A 19,164-nucleotide genomic window follows, 5' to 3' on the forward strand; every position below is an offset into this window, starting at 1 on the left:
ATTGTATGGATGTACCGCAATTTGTTTATCCATTCACCTTTCACAGGACGTCTTAGTTGCTTCTAGTTTTTGGAAGTTATGAATAAAGATGTTATAAACATGTATCCAAAATAAATGAGTCTTAAAACTCAACAATAAGAAAAACAAACAACCCAATGTAAAAATGGACAAAAAATCTGAACAGGGGTCAAAGATTATTTGCTACAGATAGCAAATAAACATATGAAAAGATGCTATTTACCGTTATGGAATTACAAATAAACATGGAATATCTGTTCATTTATTTAGATCTTTGATTTCTTTCTTATTAACACTAGGTACTTCACATAGATCTTGTACATATTTTGTATTTATTCCTAAGTACTTCATTTGTGCATGTATGCTAAAAAGTGTTGTGTTTTTAATTTCAAATTCCAGTTGCTCATTACTGATATATAAGAAAACAACTAACTTCTGTATATTAACCTTGTATACTGCAACACTGTAATAATTGCTTATTACTTCCAGGTGTTTTTTGCTGATTCTTTGGGATTTTCTACATAGACAATTATGCCATCTGCAAACAGAGACAGTTTTATTTCTTCCTTCCCAGTTGATATACCTTCTATTCCCCTTTCTTGTCTTATTGCGTGTCCTGGGTAGGATAGCCACTATGATGTTATTAAGGAGTGGTAAAAGGGCACATCTTTGCCTTGTTCCTGATCTTAATAGGAAAGTTTCTAGTTTCTCACTGATAAGTATAATGTAGCTTTAGAATTTTTGTAGAGGTTCTTCAGGTTGGGGAAGTTCCCCTCTATTCCTAATTTGCCAAGAATTTTTTTAAATCATGAATATATGCTACATATTGTCAAATGTTCTTTCTTCATCAAGTTGATATGATCATGTGATTTTTCTTCTTTAGCCTGTTGAGATGATGGATTACATTAATTTATTTTCAAATGATTTTCAAAAATTGAACCAGCCTTGCAAACTTGGTTGTGGTATATAATTATTTTTATACATTATTGAATTCTATTTGCTAGTATTTGTTGAGAATTTTGCATCTATGTTCATGAAGGATATTGGTCTGAAGTTTTTCTTTCTTGTAATATATTTATCTGATTTTGCCATTAGAGTAATATTGGCCTCATAGAATGAGTTAGGAGTGTTCCTTCTGCTTCTATTTTCTGGAAAAGATTGTAGAGAATTGGTATCACTTTTGCCTTCTGGGCGTGATGATTTCTGTTTTGGAAGGTTATAATTATTGATTCGAATCCTTTAATAGATGTGGGTCTATTCACATTATTTATTTCTCCTCATGTGAGTTTCAGCGGATTGTTTCTTTCAAGGAATTTTTGTATTTCATCTAAATTATCATATTTGTGGACATAGAATTGTTCATAGTATTCCTTTATTACCTTTTTAATGTCTCTGGAATGTGTGGCGATCTTTCATTTCCAATTTTAGTAATTTGTATCTTCTTTCTTTTATTGTTGGTTAACCTGCTAGAGGTTTGTCGATTTTATCAATGTTTTTTAAAAAAAAACAGCTTTTGGTTTCATTGATTTTTTCCTTTCTTTCTTTTTATTTTATCAAACGTGCATCACATGGTTCAACAGTCTCCCCCCCACCCCTGCTCCCCCCCACTCCCCTCCCCCTTGGTAACCACTAGTCAATTCTCAGTGTCCATGAATCTAATGCTGTTTTGTTTCTTCTGTTTTGCTTTGTTTTTATATTCCACAAATAAGTGAAGTTATATAGTATTTATCTTTCTCCACCTGGTTTATTTCACTGAACATAATACCCTCTAGATCCATCCATGGTGTTGCAAATGGCAGGATTCTTTTCTTTTTATGGCTGAGTAATATTCCATTGTGTATATGTACCACATCTTCTTTATCCATTCATCTACTGATGGACACTTAGATTGCTTCCATACCTTGACTATTGCAAACAGTGCAGTGATAAACATAGGGGTGCATATATCTTTTCAAATCAGGGATTTTGTGGTTTTTTTGGATAAATTCCTAGGAGTGGAATTACTGGGTCAAATGATATTTCTATTTTTAGCTTTTGAGAACCTCTATACTGCTTCCCACAGTGGCTGCACCAATTTGCAGTCTCACCAACAGTGTAGGAGGGTTTCTATTTCTCTGCACCCTGGCCAGCATTTGTTATTTCCTGTCTTTTGGATAGTGGCCATTCTAACTGGTGTGAGGTAATATCTCATTGAAGTTTTCATTTGAGTTTCCATGATGATTAGTGATGTGGAGCATCTTTTTGTGTGCCTATTGGCCATTTGTATTTCTTCTTTGGAGAAATGTCTGTTCATATCCTCTGCCCATTTTTAGATCAGGTTATTTGTTTTTTGGGTGTTAAGGAGTATGAGTTCTTTATATATTTTGGATGTTAACCCCTTATCAGAGGAGTCATTTATGAGTATCTTCTCCCATACTGAAGGATGACTTTTTGTTCTGCTGATGGTGTCCTTTGCTGTACAAAAGCTCTTTAGTTTAATGTAGTCCCACTTGTTCATTTTTTATTTTGTTTCTCTTACCCAAGGAGATCTGTTCAGGAAAAAGCTGCTCATGTTTATATTCAAGAGATTTTTGCCTATGTTTTCTTCCAAGAGTTTTTTGGTTTCATGAGTTACACTCAGGTCTTTGAGCCACTTCGAGTTTACTTTTGTGTATGGAGTTAGACAGTGATCCAGTTTCATTCTCTTACATGTAGCTGCCCAGTTTTGCCAACACCAGGTGTTGAAGAGGCTGTCTTTTCTCCATTGTATACTCATGGCTCTGTAATCCCTCAAGCTTTATTCTTCTTTCTCAGGATTGCTTTGGCTATTCGGGTTTTTCTGTGGCTCCATATGAATTTTAGAACTATTTTTACTATTTCATTGAAGAATGCTGTTGGTATTTTGATAGGGATTACATTGAATCTGTAAGTTGCTTTGGACAGGATGGCCATTTTGACAATATTAATTCTTCCTATCCAAGAGCACAGGATAGGTTTCCCTTTTTTTTTTTTTTTTGGTGTCTTCTATAATTTCTCTCATTAGTGTCTTGTAGTATTCAAAGTATAAGTCTGTCACCTCCTTGGTTAGGTTTATTCTTAGGTGTTTCATTCCTTTCGAGGCAATTGTAAATGCTGTTGTTTTCCTGATTTCTTTTTCTGCTAGTTCATAGTATATAGGAATGCAACAGATTTCTGTGTATTAATTTTGTATCCTGTAACTTTGCTGAATTCAATTATTAGTTTTGTTAGTTTTTTGGTGAAGTCTTTAGGGTTTTCTATGCATAATATCATGTCATCTGCAAACAGTGAGAGTTTACCTTCTTCCTTACCAATTTGGATGCCTTTTATCTCTCTGTGTTGTCTGAATGCCATGGTGAGGACCTCCAGTACTACATTGAATAAAAATGGTGAGAATGAGAATGGGCATCCTTGTCTTGTTCCCGATCTTAGAGGGGTTTCATTGATTATTCTCTGTTATTTTCCTGTTTTTGTTTCATTCATTTGTTTTCATTTTTCTTTCTTTTCTTCTGCTTGTGTTAAGCTTACAGTGCTATTCTTTCCCTAGTTTCCTAATGTAGAAGCTTTGATTGTTGATTTTAAATCTTTCCTCTTTCCTAATGCATGCATTCAATACTATACATTTCCCTCTAAGCACTGCTTTCACTGCATCCCACACATTTTGATGTTATATTTTCATTTTCATTTGATTCAAGATAATTATTTCTTTCTCTTGAGACTTCTTCTTTGACCCGTGTGTTGTTTAATCTGCAGATATTTGGGAGTTTTCCAGTTATGTTTCTGCTATTGATTTCTAGTTTAATTCCATTGTGATCTGAGAGCATGTTTGCATAATTTCTACTCTTTTAAATTTGTTGAGGTGTGTTTTGTGGCCCAGAATGCGATCTATCTTGGTGAATGGTCCATGTGAGCTTGAGAAGAATGTGTATCTTTTGGTTGGATGAAGTCCTCTATAGATGTCAATTAGATCCAGTTGACTGATGGTGCTGTCCAGTTTAATTTTTCCTTACTAATACCCTTCCTGCGGGGTCTGTCCATTACTGATCGGGGGGTGTTGAAGTCTCGAACTGTCGTAATGGATGTGTCTACTTCTCCTTGGACTTCCATTAGTTTTTGCCTCTCATATTTTGACACTTACTGTTAGGCACTGACAATTAAGGATTGTTATGTCTTCTTGGAGATCTTATGCCTTTTATCGTTATTGTAATGCCTCCCTTTATCCCTGATAACTTCTCTTGCTCGGATGTCTGCTCTATCTAAAATTAATATAGCTACACCTGCTTTCTTGCTGTGTTTCAATATTTTGAGTGCCAAACTGTTTGGTAGTTATTTGCAAAGTGGGTAAGAGCACAGACATTTGAATCAGAAAACCTGTGTACAAGCCAAGAGAGTCAAGCTGGGTGACTGTGGGCCAATGTAATCATTCCACGCCTCAGTTTCCTCACCTATAGAACGGAGGACTATCCCTTTGAATTATTGTGAAGATGAAATGGGATAATGCAACAAAGCACATAGTAAATTTCCTGGCATGTAGCATTTAATTAATATATTCTATTAATGTAAGCTATTATATTATTATGTAATAATACAAGCTATATAATATAAGCTATTATATTATTAATATAGGCCATTGGTTATTAATATATTAGGGGACTTTAGTGTAGATTTCTAAATGCAGGTACTCTTTGTATGAAAGTTGGATGAGGCCCTCTAAGAAGAAAAACTTAAGAAAATAATTGCAAAATTTCAGGCTGGAGTCGCTGTCTCATAGGCAGTGTCCTGCAAAGACCAAGATGTCACATGTGCCCTGCAGCCCACAGTCCAGAGCCCTGCAGCCAAGAGAAATGAAATATTTTATCCTGGGAGATGAGCTTTGCTCACTCTTCTTGTTAAAATAAATTTACAGAGGCACCTTCTGCCTCCGACTCTCAATACACAGACATACTGTCTGGGATCCCTTTCTTTTGGGGAAACGTGGTCACACTAGGCCCCCTATTAAAAAGTAGGTCTTTTTTAACTAGATAAATTCTGAGTAGCTTTTAAGAAGCAATAGAAATAACTAGTGACATAGGAAAACCTTTCATGTACATCAAGGTTTTTTTTAAGGTATGTCATATGGTATAACCTCAATTTTGCTTAAATTTTTTAAAAAGATTGTAACCATAGAAAAAAGACTGGAAGGATATAAACCACAGTGCTAACTGCCTGCTTCTGGTGGGTGGGATGCTAAGTGATGTTAATGTATTCCTTTTTTTAAAATTCATTTTATTATCATTAATCTACAATTACATGAAGAACATTATGGTTAATAGACTCCCCCCTTCACCAAGTCCCACCCCACAAACCCCATTACAGTCACTGCGCATCAGCGTAGTAAGATGCCGTAGACTCACTACTTGTCTTCTCTCTGTTGCACATCCCTGCCTATGCTCCCCCCACCACATTACACATGCTAATCGTAAGGCCCCCTTTCTTTTTCCCCGCTCTTATCCCTCCCTTCCTACCCCTCCTGCCCAGTCCCTTTCCCTTTGGTAACCGTTAGTCCATTCTTGGGTTCTGTGATTCTGCTGCTGTTTTGTTCCTTCGGTTTTTCTTTGTTCTTATACTCCACATATGAGTGAAATCATTTGGTACTTGTCTTTCTCCACCTGGCTTATTTCACTGAGCATAATACCCTCTAGCTCCAGCTATGTTGTTTCAAATGGTAAGATCTGTTTTTTTCTTATGGCTGAGTAATATTCCATTGCGTATATGTACCACATTTTCTTTATCCAGTCATCTACTGATGGACATTTAGGTTGCTTCCATTTCTTGGCTATTGTAAATAGTGCTGCAATAGACATAGGGGTACACCTGTCTTTTTCAAACTGGAGTGCTGCATTCTTAGGGTAAATTCCTAGAAGTGGAATTCCTGGGTCAAATGGTATTTCTATTTTGAGCATTTTGAGGAACCTCCATACTGCTTTCCACAACAGTTGAACTAATTTGCATTCCCACCAGCAGTGTAGGAGGGGGTTCCCCTTTCTCCACATCCTCGCCAACATTTCTTGTTGTTTGTCTTATGGATGGTGGCCATCCTTACTGGTGTGAGGTGATATCTCATTGTGGTTTTAATTTGCATTTCTCTGATGACAAGTGATGTGGAGCATCTTTCCATGTGTCTGTTGATCATCTGAATTTCTTCTTTGGAGAACTGTCTGTTCAGCTCCTCTGCCCATTTTTTCACTGGATTATTTGCTTTTTGTTTGTTGAGGTGCATGAGCTCTTTATACATTTTGGATGTCAACCCTTTATCAGATCTGTCATTTATGAATATATTTTCCCATACTGTAGGGTACCTTTTTGTTCTATTGATGGTGTCCTTTGCTGTACAGAAGCTTTTCAGCTTGATATAGTCCCACTTGTTCATTTTTGCTTTTGTTTCCCTTGCCCAGGGAGATATGTTCATGAAGAAGTCGCTCATGTTTATGTCCAAGAGATTTTAGCCTATGATTTTTCTAAGAGTTTTATGGTTTCATGACTTACATTCAGGCCTTTGATCCATTTGGAGTTTACTTTTGTGTATGGGGTTAGACAGTGATCCAGTTTCATTCTCTTACATGTAGCTGTCCAGTTTTGCCAGCACCATCTGTTGAAGAGACTGTCATTTCCCCATTGTATGTCCATGGCTCCTTTATCATATATTAATTGAACATAAATGTTTGGGTTAATATCTGGGATCTCTATCCTGTTCCACTGGTCTGTGGCTCTGTTCTTGTGCCAGTACCAAACTGTCTTGATTACTGTGGCTTTGTAGTAGAGCTTGAAATTGGGGAGTGAGATCCCCCCCATTTTATTCTTCTTTCTCAGGATTGCTTTGGCTATTCGGGGTCTTTGGTGTTTCCATATGAATTTTTGAACTATTTGTTCTAGTTTGTTGAGGAATATTGTTGGTAATTTGATAGGGATTGCATCAAATCTGTATATTGCTTTGGGCAGGATGGCCATTTTGACGATATTAATTCTTCCTACCCAAGAACATAGGATGTTTCCATTTGTTAGTGTCCTCTTTAATTTCTGTTAGGAGTGTCTTATAGTTTTCAGGGTATAGGTCTTTCACTTCCTTGGTTAGGTTTATTCCTAAGTATTTTATTCTTTTTGACGCAATTGTGAATGGAATTGTTCTCCTGATTTCTCTTTCCATTAGTTCATTGTTAGTGTATAGTAAAACCACAGGTTTCTGTGTGTTAATTTTGTATCCTGCAACTTTGCTGTATTCCGATATCAGTTCTAGTAGTTTTGGGGTGGAGTCTTTAGGGTTTTTTATGTACAATATCATGTCATCTGCAAACAGTGACAGTTTGACTTCTTCTTTACCAATTTGGATTCCTTGTATTTCTTTGTTTTGTGTAATTGCCATGGCTAGGATCTCCAGTACTATGTTGAATAACAGTGGGGAGAGTGGGCATCCCTGTCTTGTTCCCAATCTCAGAGGAAAAGCTTTCAGCTTTTCACTGTTCAGTATGATGTTGGCTGTGGGTTTATCATGTATGGCCTTTATTATGTTGAGGTACTTGCCCTCTATATGCATTTTGTTGAGAGTTTCTATCATGAATGGATGTTGAATTTTGTCGAATGCTTTTTCAGCATCTATGGAGATGATCATGTGGTTTTTGTCCTTCTTTTTGTTTATGTGGTGGATGATGTTGATGGATTTTCAGATGTTGTACCATCCTTGCACCCCTGGGATGAATCCCACTTGGGCATGGTGTATGATCCTCTTGATGTGTTTTTGAATTCAGTTTGCTAATATTTTGTTGAGTATTTTTGCATCTACGTTCATCAGGGATATTGGTCTGTAATTTTCTTTTTTGGTGGGGTCTTTGCCTGGTTTTGGTATTAAGGTGATGTTGGCTTCATAAAATGAGTTTGGGAGTATTCCCTCCTCTTCTATTTTTTGGAAAACTTTAAGGAGAATGGGAATTATATCTTCTCTGTCTGTCTGATAAAATTCTGAGGTAAATCCATCTGGCCCGGGGTTTTGTTCTTGGGTAATTTTTTAATTACTGCTTCAATTTCTTTGCTGGTAATTGGTTTGTTTAGATTTTGTGTTTCTTCCTTGGTCAGTCTTGGAAGGTTGTATTTTTCTAGGAAGTTGTCCATTTCTTCTAGGTTTTCCAGCTTCTTAGCGTATAGTTTTCATAGTAGTCTCTAATAATTCTTCGTATTTCTGTTGGGTTCGTCATGATTTTTCCTTTCTCATTTCTGATTCTGTTGATGTGTGTTGATTCTCTTTTTCTCTTAATAAGTCGAGCTAGAGGCTTATCTATTTTGTTTATTTTCTCAAAGAACCAGCTCTTGGTTTCATTTATATTTTCTATTGTTTTATTCTTCTCAATTTTATTTATTTCTTCTCTGATCTTTATTATGTCCTTCATTCTGCTGACTTTAAGCCTCATTTGTTCTTCTTTTTCCAATTTTGATAATTGTGACGTTAGACTATTCATTTGGGTTTGTTCTTCCTTCTTTAAATATGCCTGGATTGCTATATACTTTCCTCTTAAGACTGCTTTCACTGCGTCCCACAGAAGTTAGGGCTTTGTGTTGTTGTTGTCATTTATTTCCATATATTGCTGGATCTCCATTTTAATTTGGTTGTTCATCCATTGACTATTTAGGAGCGTGTTGTTAAGCCTCCATGTGTTTGTGAGCCTTTTTGCTTTCTTTGTACAGTTTATTTCTAGTTTTATACCTTTGTGGTCTGAAAAATTGGTTGGTAGAATTTCAATATTTTGGATTTTGCTGAGGCTCTTTTTGTGGGCTAGTATGTGGTCTATTCTGGAGAATGTTCCATGTGCACTTGAGAAGAATGTGTATCCTGTTGCTTTTGGGTGTAGAGTTCTATAGATGTCTATTAGGTCCATCTGTTCTAGTGTGTTGTTCAGTGCCTCTGTGTCCTTACTTATTTTCTGTGTGGTGAATCTGTGCTTTGGAGTGAGTGGTGTGTTGAAGTCTCCTAAAATGAATGCATTGCATTCTATTTCCTCCTTTAGTTCTGTTAGTATTTGTTTCACATATGCTGGTGCTCCTGTGTTGGGTGCATATACATTTATAATGGTTATATCCTCTTGTTGGACTGAGCCCTTTATCATTATGTAATGTCCTTCTTTATCTCTTGTTACTTTCTTTGTTTTGAAGTCTATTTTGTCTGATACTAGTACTGCAAGACCTGCTTTTTTCTCCCTATTGTTTGCATGAAATATCTTTTTTCATCCCTTGACTTTTAGTCTGTGCATGTCTTTGGGTTTAAGGTGAGTCTCTTATAAGCAGCATATAGATGGGTCTTGTTTTTTTATCCATTCAGTGACTCTATGTCTTTTGATTGGTGCATTCAGTCCATTTACATTTAGGGTGATTATTGATAGGTATGTACTTATTGCCATTTCAGGCTTTAGATTTGTGGTTACCAAAGGTTCCAGGTTACTTTCCTTACTATCTAAGAGTCTAACTTAAATCACTTAGTATACTGTTACAAACACAATCTAAAGGTTCTATTTCTCCTCTTTTTTCTTCCTCCTTCATTCTTTATATTTTAGGTATCAAATTCTGTACTTTTTGTCTATCCCTTGATTGGCTTTGGGGATAGTCAATTTAATTTTGCATTTGCTTCATAATTAGCTGTTCTACTTTCTTCACTGTGGTTTTATTACCTCTGGTGACAGCTATTCAACCTTAGGAACACTTCCATCTATAGCAGTCCCTCCAAAATAGACGGTAGAGATGGTTTGTGGGAGGTAAACTCTCTCAGCTTTTGCTTATCTGGAAATTGTTTAATCCCTCCTTCAAATTTAAATGATAATCTTGCCGGATAAAGTAATCTTGGTTCCAGGCCCTTTTGCTTCATGGCATTAAATACATCATGCCACTCCCTTCTGGCCTGTAAGGTTTCTGCTGAGAAATCTGATGTTAGCCTGATGGGCTTTCCTTGTATGTGATCTTATTTCTGTCTCTGGCTGCTTTTAGCAGTCTGTCCTTATCCTTGATCTTTCTCATTTTAATTACTATGTGTCTTGGTGTTGTCTTCCTTGGGTCTCTTGCGTTCGGAGATCTGTGGATCTCCATGGCCTGAGAGACTATCTCCTTCCCCAGACTGGGGAAGTTTACAGCAACTACCTCCTCAAAGACACTTTCTATCCCTTTCTCTCTCTTTTCTTCTTCTTCTGGTATCCCTATGATGCGAATATTGTTCCACTTGGATTGGTCACACAGTTCTCTCAATATTCTTTCATTCTTAGAGATCCTTTTTTCTCTCTGTGCCTCAGCTTCTTTGTCTTCCTCTTCTATAGTTTCTATTTCATTTATCGTCTCCTCCACCGTATCCGACCTGCTTTTAATACCCTCCATCGTGCTCTTCAACGATTGGATCTCTGACCTGAATTCATTCCTGAGTTCTTGGATGTCTTTCCGTACCTCCATTAGAATGTTGATGATTTTTATTTTGAACTCCCTTTCAGGAAGAGTCACGAGGTCCGTATCATTTAAATCTTTCTCAGGAGTTGTATTAATAATTTTACTCTGGACAAGGTTCCTTTGGTGTTTCATGTTTGTATATGGCGCCCTCTAGTGTCCAGAAGCTCTATTCTGGAGCTGCTGAGCCCCTGAAGCAATGTCGGGGGTCGCAGGGGAGCGGTACTGGTGCCTGGGGGTAGGAAAGAGCTGTTCCCCGCCTCCTGGCTGCTGTGCCTGTGTCCACTGCCTGAGCCAGTGGGCTGGTCACACAGGTATAAGTTTTTGTCCCAGAGCAGTCGGACATGGATCCCTGCTTTCCACAAGCAGCTGGAATCCCAGTCTCCCCAGGAACTCTGCCTGTATTAACTTTCCAACCCAGTAGTCATGCGAGTCTCATGAAAGTACTGTGAAATGTAGCTTTGTGCTCCCAGCATAGATCTCCGGAGCTAGGCATTCAGCAGTCCCAGGCCTTCCACTCCCTCCCTGCTCCGTCTCCCTTCCTCCTGCCAGTGAGCTGGGGTCGGGGAGGGGCTCGGGTCCAGGGAGCCACAGCTCTGGTACTTACCCCATTTGCTGAGGTCTGCTCTTTTCTCCAGGTGTGTGCAGTCTGACGCGTCCTCTTTCCTGTTGCTCTCTCAGGATTAGTTGCGCCAATTAAATTTTCTAACTCTATCCAGTTTTAGGAGGAAGCCTCTGTCTCTCTCAGGCCGCCATCTTTAATCCAATTTTCTGTTAATGTATTCTTTGTGCTCTTCTCTAGCTCTCATTTTCTGCAGTAATAAAAAAAAAGTTATTTTAAAAGTGAAGAGAACAAATGAATGAACAACAATCATCACAAAACCTCCCCTTAACTATATGTACCACATTCCATAAACATGGTATTTTCCTTGCAGAGAAGTGGACAGCTGTCGCTTGCCGACTGACCTTTCTGGTTGGTGTTTGAGCCATTTCTGCTTTCTGTCCTGCCATTTGGGACAAACAAAGGCAAACCCATATGGAGTCGGGGAAATCAGAAGCGGCTAATTCCCTGGCCAAACATGTGCCCATTCAGACTCCCCCAAGCTCCCTGTGCCCCTGTGCTGCCTGGACTTGGACACCTGTTCTGGGTCTGGAGTCGGAGCACATATCCCAACCCCACCACACATTTGCTGTGTGACCCTGGGCAAGGCACTTAACCTCAGCATCTCATTTCAAAATGAACATAGTGGTGACCATCCAGCTAAGCTAAGGGAGGCCCTTAGCACATTCTGGCACCCAGTGCTCGCCAGTAAATGTTAGGGGCCCTGTTGTTGTTCTTGTTTTCATGGCTACAGCTGTCATGTTCTGTGTTTCAGTCGGCTGACATCGACAACCATCACGCACTCATTGAGTATAACGAGGCCGAAGGCAACTTTGTTCTCCAGGACTTCAATTCCCGCAACGGCACCTTCGTCAACAATTGCCACATCCAGAATGTGGCTGTCAAGCTGTTACCTGGAGACATCCTGAGGTTTGGGTCTGGCGGCCTGACCTATGAACTGATCATCGAAAACCCACCTTTGGTAAGTCCAGGCCCCCGCGGGGTAGGGGGGTCAGAGGTGCTGTGTTGTCCTTGCAGCCCGGGGCTCAGATACAGCCGATGGGTGCAGCTTGTCCAGAGCGCACTCTGATTCACGCTGTGCACAATACTGGCGGTGACCTAACTGGACCCTGCAAAGCTCAGACCCCTCAGGGCAAATCCTGACCGGGAAAGTGTCCTCGCGCCCTCTTCTGGGCATTGCTTGGAATTACATGTAAGAGTTGCACGTGGCCAACACAGAACTATACACAGCACATTTCCTGAAAATGTGAAGCTTGGTGAGAGGTGGGAAGCAGGTGTGTGCTTTTGAAAACTCAGAGATGGATGCTTCACTTTTAGGCAGATCAGAGCGCTGCAGCTTCCTAGTTCTGTGACCTCAGCCAGGGTTCTTTATATGCCTGCATTTATAGCTTCTTACCGTGTGTGGCGTTGAGAAAATACCTATCTGGAAGGCATGAAAGTCAGTGTCCCACCCCAGGAGACGTTCAACACACAGCAGCTGTTACTATGCCCCAAATCAGAAATGTTCCTGGGATCCTGGCCTAAAGTGTGGCCCCAATTGAAGCAGAATGTAACACAAAACTTGCCCCTATGAACCCAGTCACAGGGAACATAGAATTCACTAGGGCGGCAGGCTGCGGGGAGGGACTGTCCACAGCACAGGCTTTGGTTGCCAGCTCTGCCACCTGCTGATTCTGTGTGTTCTGGAGCCAGCCACTGGACCCCTCAGGACCTTGGTTTTCTCATCCACCATGTGGGACCAATGACCGCAGTGACCTTGCAGGCTTATCTGGAGGGGTGAATGAGATTATTAAAGTAATAAAATAATAAAAGATTACCACAGCAATTGTAAAACCCCGAGCACAGTGCCTGTTAGGGTGAGCCCTCCATCAGTATCTGTTGTGTGTGTCCTAGAGGAATGGTGCATTCATCTCACTCCCCACCAGCATGAACGTGGCAGATAGTGACACCCCCAGGGATAAAATCCTTTCTGAGACAAGGCTGAGTATACATAAGTAAAATTTAGAGGATCTAGATGGCATCCAGCCCTAAATATGCTCTCCACCAAGAGGCACAGCATCCCTCAAGCTGCATGAGCCATGACACCACATCTATCACATTTGGCTTTGAAAATCTGGGGCAGGCTTTTCTGCTACTGCTCAGCTGCCTTAACCTCCTAAGGAACACGGAAGTGTGTTTGCCCACAGAATGCACCACACTGAGAAGGGGCTCCTGCCCCAGAAGGTGTTCATGCAATCAGGGTTTCTCAACATGGGTACTAAGGAACCTCCACATGGGGGGCAGACCAGGCCCAAGGACTCATATTTAGGGCTACCCAATAAAATACAGGACACCCAGTTAAACTTCAACTCCAGGTAAACAACAAATAATTTTTTAATATGAGTATGTCCCAAATATTTCAAGGGACCACTTATGCTATAAAAGTTATTTGGTGTTTGTCTGAAATTCAGATTTAATTGGACACCCTCTATTTTTTTATTTATATTTTTATTTATTCATTCCTTTCTTTAGGCAAAGCTGGCAACCCTATACATCCTCCCTGGGAATGGGGCCTGGGAATGTGCATTCTCACAAACTCCCTATTGATTCTGATGTAACCCCAACAGAAGGGAAACCTGACTTTAGAATCATATGTATGGAGCATTTGCAGATTTTTTAGGAACCAAAGAATGGAATTTCAAACCCCAAGCCTGTAAATCCAGGTTTGTGAAGTTTAGTCAATGTTTCTCCAGCATGTCTGATTAGAAGAATTTCCCTGGAATGTTCAGTAAAATTACAGATTTCCAGTCCCCCTCTCTGGGAGATTCAGATTTTATGGTTTACCAGTGGGGGAGTGACAATATCTGCATACAAAGATACTTTTTCATGCAAAGATATTTATTGAAATATTATTTATAGGGGCACAAAATTTGAAACCTAAATTATCCATCAAAAGAGGGTATTGTTTAGGAAAATATAAGTTTATTCATTTATGGAGTATTGTGCTGCTTTTTTGAAAAACAGCTTTATTGAGATATAGTTGACATACAATAAAGTGCACATTTAAAGTATAATTTGCAAAGTTTTGACATATGTGTACACCTGTGGAACCATCACTAAAGTTGAGACAACAAACATATCCACCATCCACAGCACTGTTTCCTTGCTTGTAACAGTTTCACTGCAGTATCATTTATGTAACATAAACTTCACCCATTTTAAAGGGTACAGTTCAGTTTCAACATACTTGCAGAGTTATGTGGCCATCACCACAACCCTCTTTCAGAACATTTCCATCCATTTCTATCATCCCAAAAAGAAATCTCAGATGTGCTTAGCTTTTTGTTTTCAATTTTTTTAATTGTGCTAAAATACACATAAAACTTAGCATCGTCCCCATTCTGAAGAGTACAGCTCGGTGGCATTAAACACAAACCCGCTGGTGCGCAACCACCTCCAGAACGTTTCCCATCTTCCCAAACTGAAACCCAGTGCCCTTTAAGTGAAAACTCCCTCTTCCTTCCTCCCGCCAGCCACCATTTCCTGCCTCTGTGAACCTGACATAAAGGGCCTAAGTACTCCAGGGACCTCACAGAAGTGGGATCCTAGAGTATTTGTCCTTTCGTCACCGTCTTACTTCCCTTGGTTCATCCCTGTTGTAGCACGTGTCCGAATCTCCTTCCTTTTTAAGGCCGAGTAATATTCTATGGTGTGCAGATGCCACATTTTGATTTCCATTCCCACCGGAGTTGCTTTCTTCTGGTGACACAGGCTGTGATGAACATGGCCACACAGGTAGAGGAGGGGCCCTTCATTTTAAGACATGCTTCTTCTACCAGGTGGGCGTGGGGAACCAGGATGACCCCCAGCCTTGCCTAGAGCAGGACAAGTGTCATCTGCAAAGAGGAATGAGTGGAGTAGCAGGAGGACCTTTGACGACCCTGTGCCAAGCAATTCACCTGCTTTCCCTTATTTAACACTTACAACAGCCTGTGAGGGGGTTCTGTCATGATCCCCATTTTATAGACAAGGAATCCAAAACTCAGAGAGGTTAAGTAATTTCCTCAGGGTCACCCAGCTAGTCAGTGCTAATTAAACTCTCCCCACTTAAAGTATCATCAGCTGGATTTCAAAGAGAGCAAAGCACACTTTTATGGCCACTTGAATATGCACAAACTTTTTGAATTCTTATTCCTACCTGTACTTGATCCCGCTTTGTTCCCCGCATGACTGCAGGCAGCTGCTCAAAGGTGCCCCCATCTGTGCCCAGGGCGCTTCGCAGCAACTGGAGCCTTTCCAGGGAGCCACTGTGCGATGGGACTGCCCACTGCCCCATCTGCACAGTCGTGCTCTTTGCTGTGTGTCCCTTCCCACACTGGGAGTCTTTCCTGCAGGCAGCCTCTAAGCTCTGCCCACTGGGGCCCCTTGCAGGGCCTGAGTGAGAGTAGCCTTGTGGACTGAGTAACCCATTCCTGCAAAGGCCACATCCTGATGACCCAAACATGTGGGCTATTTTTAAAAAAGAAAGAAGAGGTATTGAAGGGCATCTCTCACCAAAGAATTTGATGCCCAGTTGTTCTAAGACATTTGTGCTCATCTTGATCCCTGCATGCTCTTGTTTTTGATTGATTTGGAAGGCCCCAGACCAGGGTCCCCCCCTGTTCCCCCCGTGTAGAGTTTGTGAAGACCGGTGTCCTGATGCCATGAGGGCTGGGTGCGATCAGAACTTCTCTCCTCCTGCAGAGTTCCCAAATGAAAACTTTCATTTCAGGCTTTGTGACCATAACCAATAGAGAGGGATGGGACAGCGTTTCATTGAGGGGTGGCGCAGGGAGAAGTCAGGGAACCGAATGTGTCTGCAGATGTCACATGACAGGTATGCATCCTGAAGGTATGTGTCCTTGATCTGATGTGAGCTGTGGGCTCATGAGCAGGCCACTTCGGCAATCAAAGCTTCAGTTCCTGTAGCTGTAAAAGTGGGGTAATAGTAGCTCCCATCACACGGAGTTGCTGTGGCATTAAGTGGGCAATGTACGTCAATTGCTTAGCCCAGCATCTGGCACCCGTGATAGGCAGGCAATAACTCTCAGCTTTAGAATCAAGCCAACAAACGTGTTAACAGCCAGGATGCTTTGAGAGTGTTCCTCTGGACAGGAAACCTCCCAAGACCTCCCCAGCTAGCAGATGGATACATCTGCAAATAAATTATCCAGAAATGAATGGAAAAATATAGAAACTCATATTTTTTAAATAAGAAAGACTTTTGGTTGACAGAATACACTGGCACCCAGGATATGCCCAGGAAAGTACTTTGTCAATCATGGCTCTTTCACCAAAGTGTAACCAAGGGCCGCCACGTTGCACAGCTCCAGGGTCACTGTTCACACCATAGTCCGTGTGGGTGGCCCCTCAGAGTTGTGCGGGATATACGCCGCCGGGCCATTTGCGGTGCCCTGAAGCTACCACCCAGTAATAGCAGAGCCTCTGCCTCGGCACCAGGCTGGGAAGCCGACGTCACAGAGTCAGGTGTTCCTGCCTTTTTGTTGGCTTTCTGTTGTCGCCTTTTTAGGTCTTTCTGATCCCAGGAAGGGAAGTCTGCAAACAGTTATCCTAGTCACAGTGGGGATGTTTTACCAAGTGATTGGCTACAGAAACCTGTGCCACTCAAATGCATAAACACTGTCTTTCTCTGTTCTGAAATATGGCAAACCTAATGGAAATGTCCACAGTGAAGAAAGGAAGCCAGGCACCACACTGCAGAGCTGTTTCCTGAACGGGTTGATGGCTCCTTGGCAGCAGTTTCCCCCTCCCTGTGTGGGATTCCATGAGCAAGAACCCCAGGTCAGGCTCTGGGCTGACCGTGACCGCCGGGGCCAGCTGGGGCCTCACAGTGGTAAACATGATGGCCTGGGTTTGGCCTTCCCTTTAGCCTGCTCTGCCCTCTTCCCAGTCCAGCCAGACTCTCCCATGTGACTTCTGGAGTCCTTTATCTTTTCTTGCAACCATCACGACATCCTGCCCAATGCAAAGAATGCCCTCCCTTGGCTCGCAGTCCTTGTGGCTCCTGCTTTAATGGGGAAGCCTGCAGAATAGAGCAAGAGCCTTGCAGATCGAGAGACCCAAGTCCCAAGTTCAAATTCCACCTGCAACCTACTTAACCTTTCTGGACTTCAGTTTCCAATTTCTGCCAAGCGCATGTCCCCTGATCATGGGCACTCTTGTCCCTCTCAGAATTGTCACAGTGGCCGTGGACCACCCCATCACTGGACAAACTGGTCCAGCAACATCCCCAGGGTTATGTATTGGCTACAGCCAGCGGCCGGATTAAAGCCAGCTCTCTTGAGTTCCTGGGGGCCAAAAGGTTTTCCTAATGGCACAGAGCACCACGCAGTGAGAGCTCAGACAGGCCCTTCCCTGCCCGGAGGTTAAAGGAAGTCCCACAATTCCAAGGCCAACTTGCAATTTCACTTGCTGGTAGAACATGTGGGCGAAAGATATGTCACGTGGGCAGAAACAAAGGCCACTGATAGTAGAAGAAAATGCACTTTCAGTTATTGGCTTCCTCATTTGCCTCCACTAACCTTTTACCAGGGACATTGCTGTAGCTCCTGAACAATTTGAGTTCCTCCCTGTCTTTTTCTTTTTTGATGATGATGATAATGTCTGATGGCTAATGTTTAATGTGCATTTATTATATACCAGGAAGTGTTCAAAGCATTTTACATGCACCATCTCCTTCACTTCTCACAAACTAAGAATAGCTGTTATTATCCCTAATTTACAGACAAGGCGCAAAAGCGACAACTTTGTCAGGATCACCGGATAGTAAGGGGCCTGGACCAGTTCTATTTAATGCTGAATCCCATGGTCTTAACCGGAGGTCAGAAAACTAGGGCCCACAGGCCAAATCCAGGCCATCATTTGTTTTCATAAATGAAGTTTATGGTGAACCTAGCCATCCTGTTTATTTCAGAATTACCTCTCCCTGCTTCCCGCTGCAGGGACAGTTACCCGGGCAGATCATGGGGCACCCAAAGTGGGAAATATTTACTATTGGGCTCTGCGGAAAATGTTTGCTAGCCTCTGCTCATACACTCTGCTGTCCTGCCCACTTCATTTTACTCAGTTTCTGAAAAAAAGAGCTAAAAAGAGAGGTGGGGATGGGGAGGAAGAACTAATTCAGATGGAGCCCTACTATGTGCCAGGAACCGTGCTGCTTAATTTCTTACTTGGTTAACTGAGGAATAAGAAAAAAACAGACAAGCTGAAGAAATAGATTTGACCTGTCTTTTCATTACCTCTTTTAAAAAGAACTGGAGATATGTGGTTCTAAATATATATATTTGTTCAAAGTTACTCTATGCACCATTTCACAACCCGTCTTGTGATTACTCCCTTATTCTTAAATCACTTCTTCTCTGGGCCACTACTTTACTTTTACAAGCCTGAAGGTAAATTTGGTGCATGATTACAGTCTGGTGGGTTTTATTTGAGCATGTCATAACCTGTATAACATCTTTTATTCTGAGTACGTAGTGATGCTTGTCCTAACGTCTCAATAAGTGTACTGTCCAGGGAACTATGTTGTTTGTGTGCAAGTGTCAGAAACCCAACTAAAACTAGCCTAGCCAAAAAAAAAAAAAAAAGTCTCATATAACTGAAAAGGCCAAAAGGACCAGTCAGGCCCTACTGGATCCAGGTGCCCAAATCATGGTCATGAATCTGTCTCTTTCATCTCCTTTAGCTTCACAATCTCAGGCAGTCTCTTGCTCATCTGTAAGGAGGTGGCCACCAGCACCTTCCAAATTGGGCAGCTCTAGGAAACGAGCAGGCCTCTTCACTGGCTTGGCTTGGATCGTGTGCCGCCCTGAACCAATCACCAAGGCCAGGAGTCCGGAATGCTCTGATTGACCCCACCTGGGGTGTGGTCTCTCCCCTGGAGTGGAGGGGATCAGCCCCACTGGAATTACAGGGACTCTGAATCGTTGGGGGAAAGGGTTTTCCCCACCAAAAATTAAGTCACCCATTCAGAACATGGAAAAATGGACATAGGGTAGACAAAAATTTCCCAGATGTCCATGACATTCGGGAGTGTTCCTACT

The 19,164-nt window shown here is 41.4% G+C and overlaps 1 protein-coding gene across 7 annotated transcripts in view; it reads left to right on the top strand.

Annotated features, from left to right (window-relative positions):
- The window catches only part of FHAD1 (forkhead associated phosphopeptide binding domain 1), a 126,137-nt gene that overhangs the window by 11,470 nt on the left and 95,503 nt on the right, over nucleotides 1–19,164 (top strand). For all 7 annotated transcript variants that reach the window (XM_073233233.1, XM_073233236.1, XM_073233235.1 and 4 more), the window contains exon 3: nucleotides 11,838–12,044. In XM_073233233.1, coding sequence (XP_073089334.1) covers nucleotides 11,838–12,044 — 207 coding nt within the window. The remainder of the gene's footprint in view (nucleotides 1–11,837; nucleotides 12,045–19,164) is intronic.

The sequence above is a fragment of the Manis javanica genome, chromosome 4 (assembly GCF_040802235.1).
Source record: "Manis javanica isolate MJ-LG chromosome 4, MJ_LKY, whole genome shotgun sequence".
Classification (NCBI taxonomy): domain Eukaryota; kingdom Metazoa; phylum Chordata; class Mammalia; order Pholidota; family Manidae; genus Manis; species Manis javanica.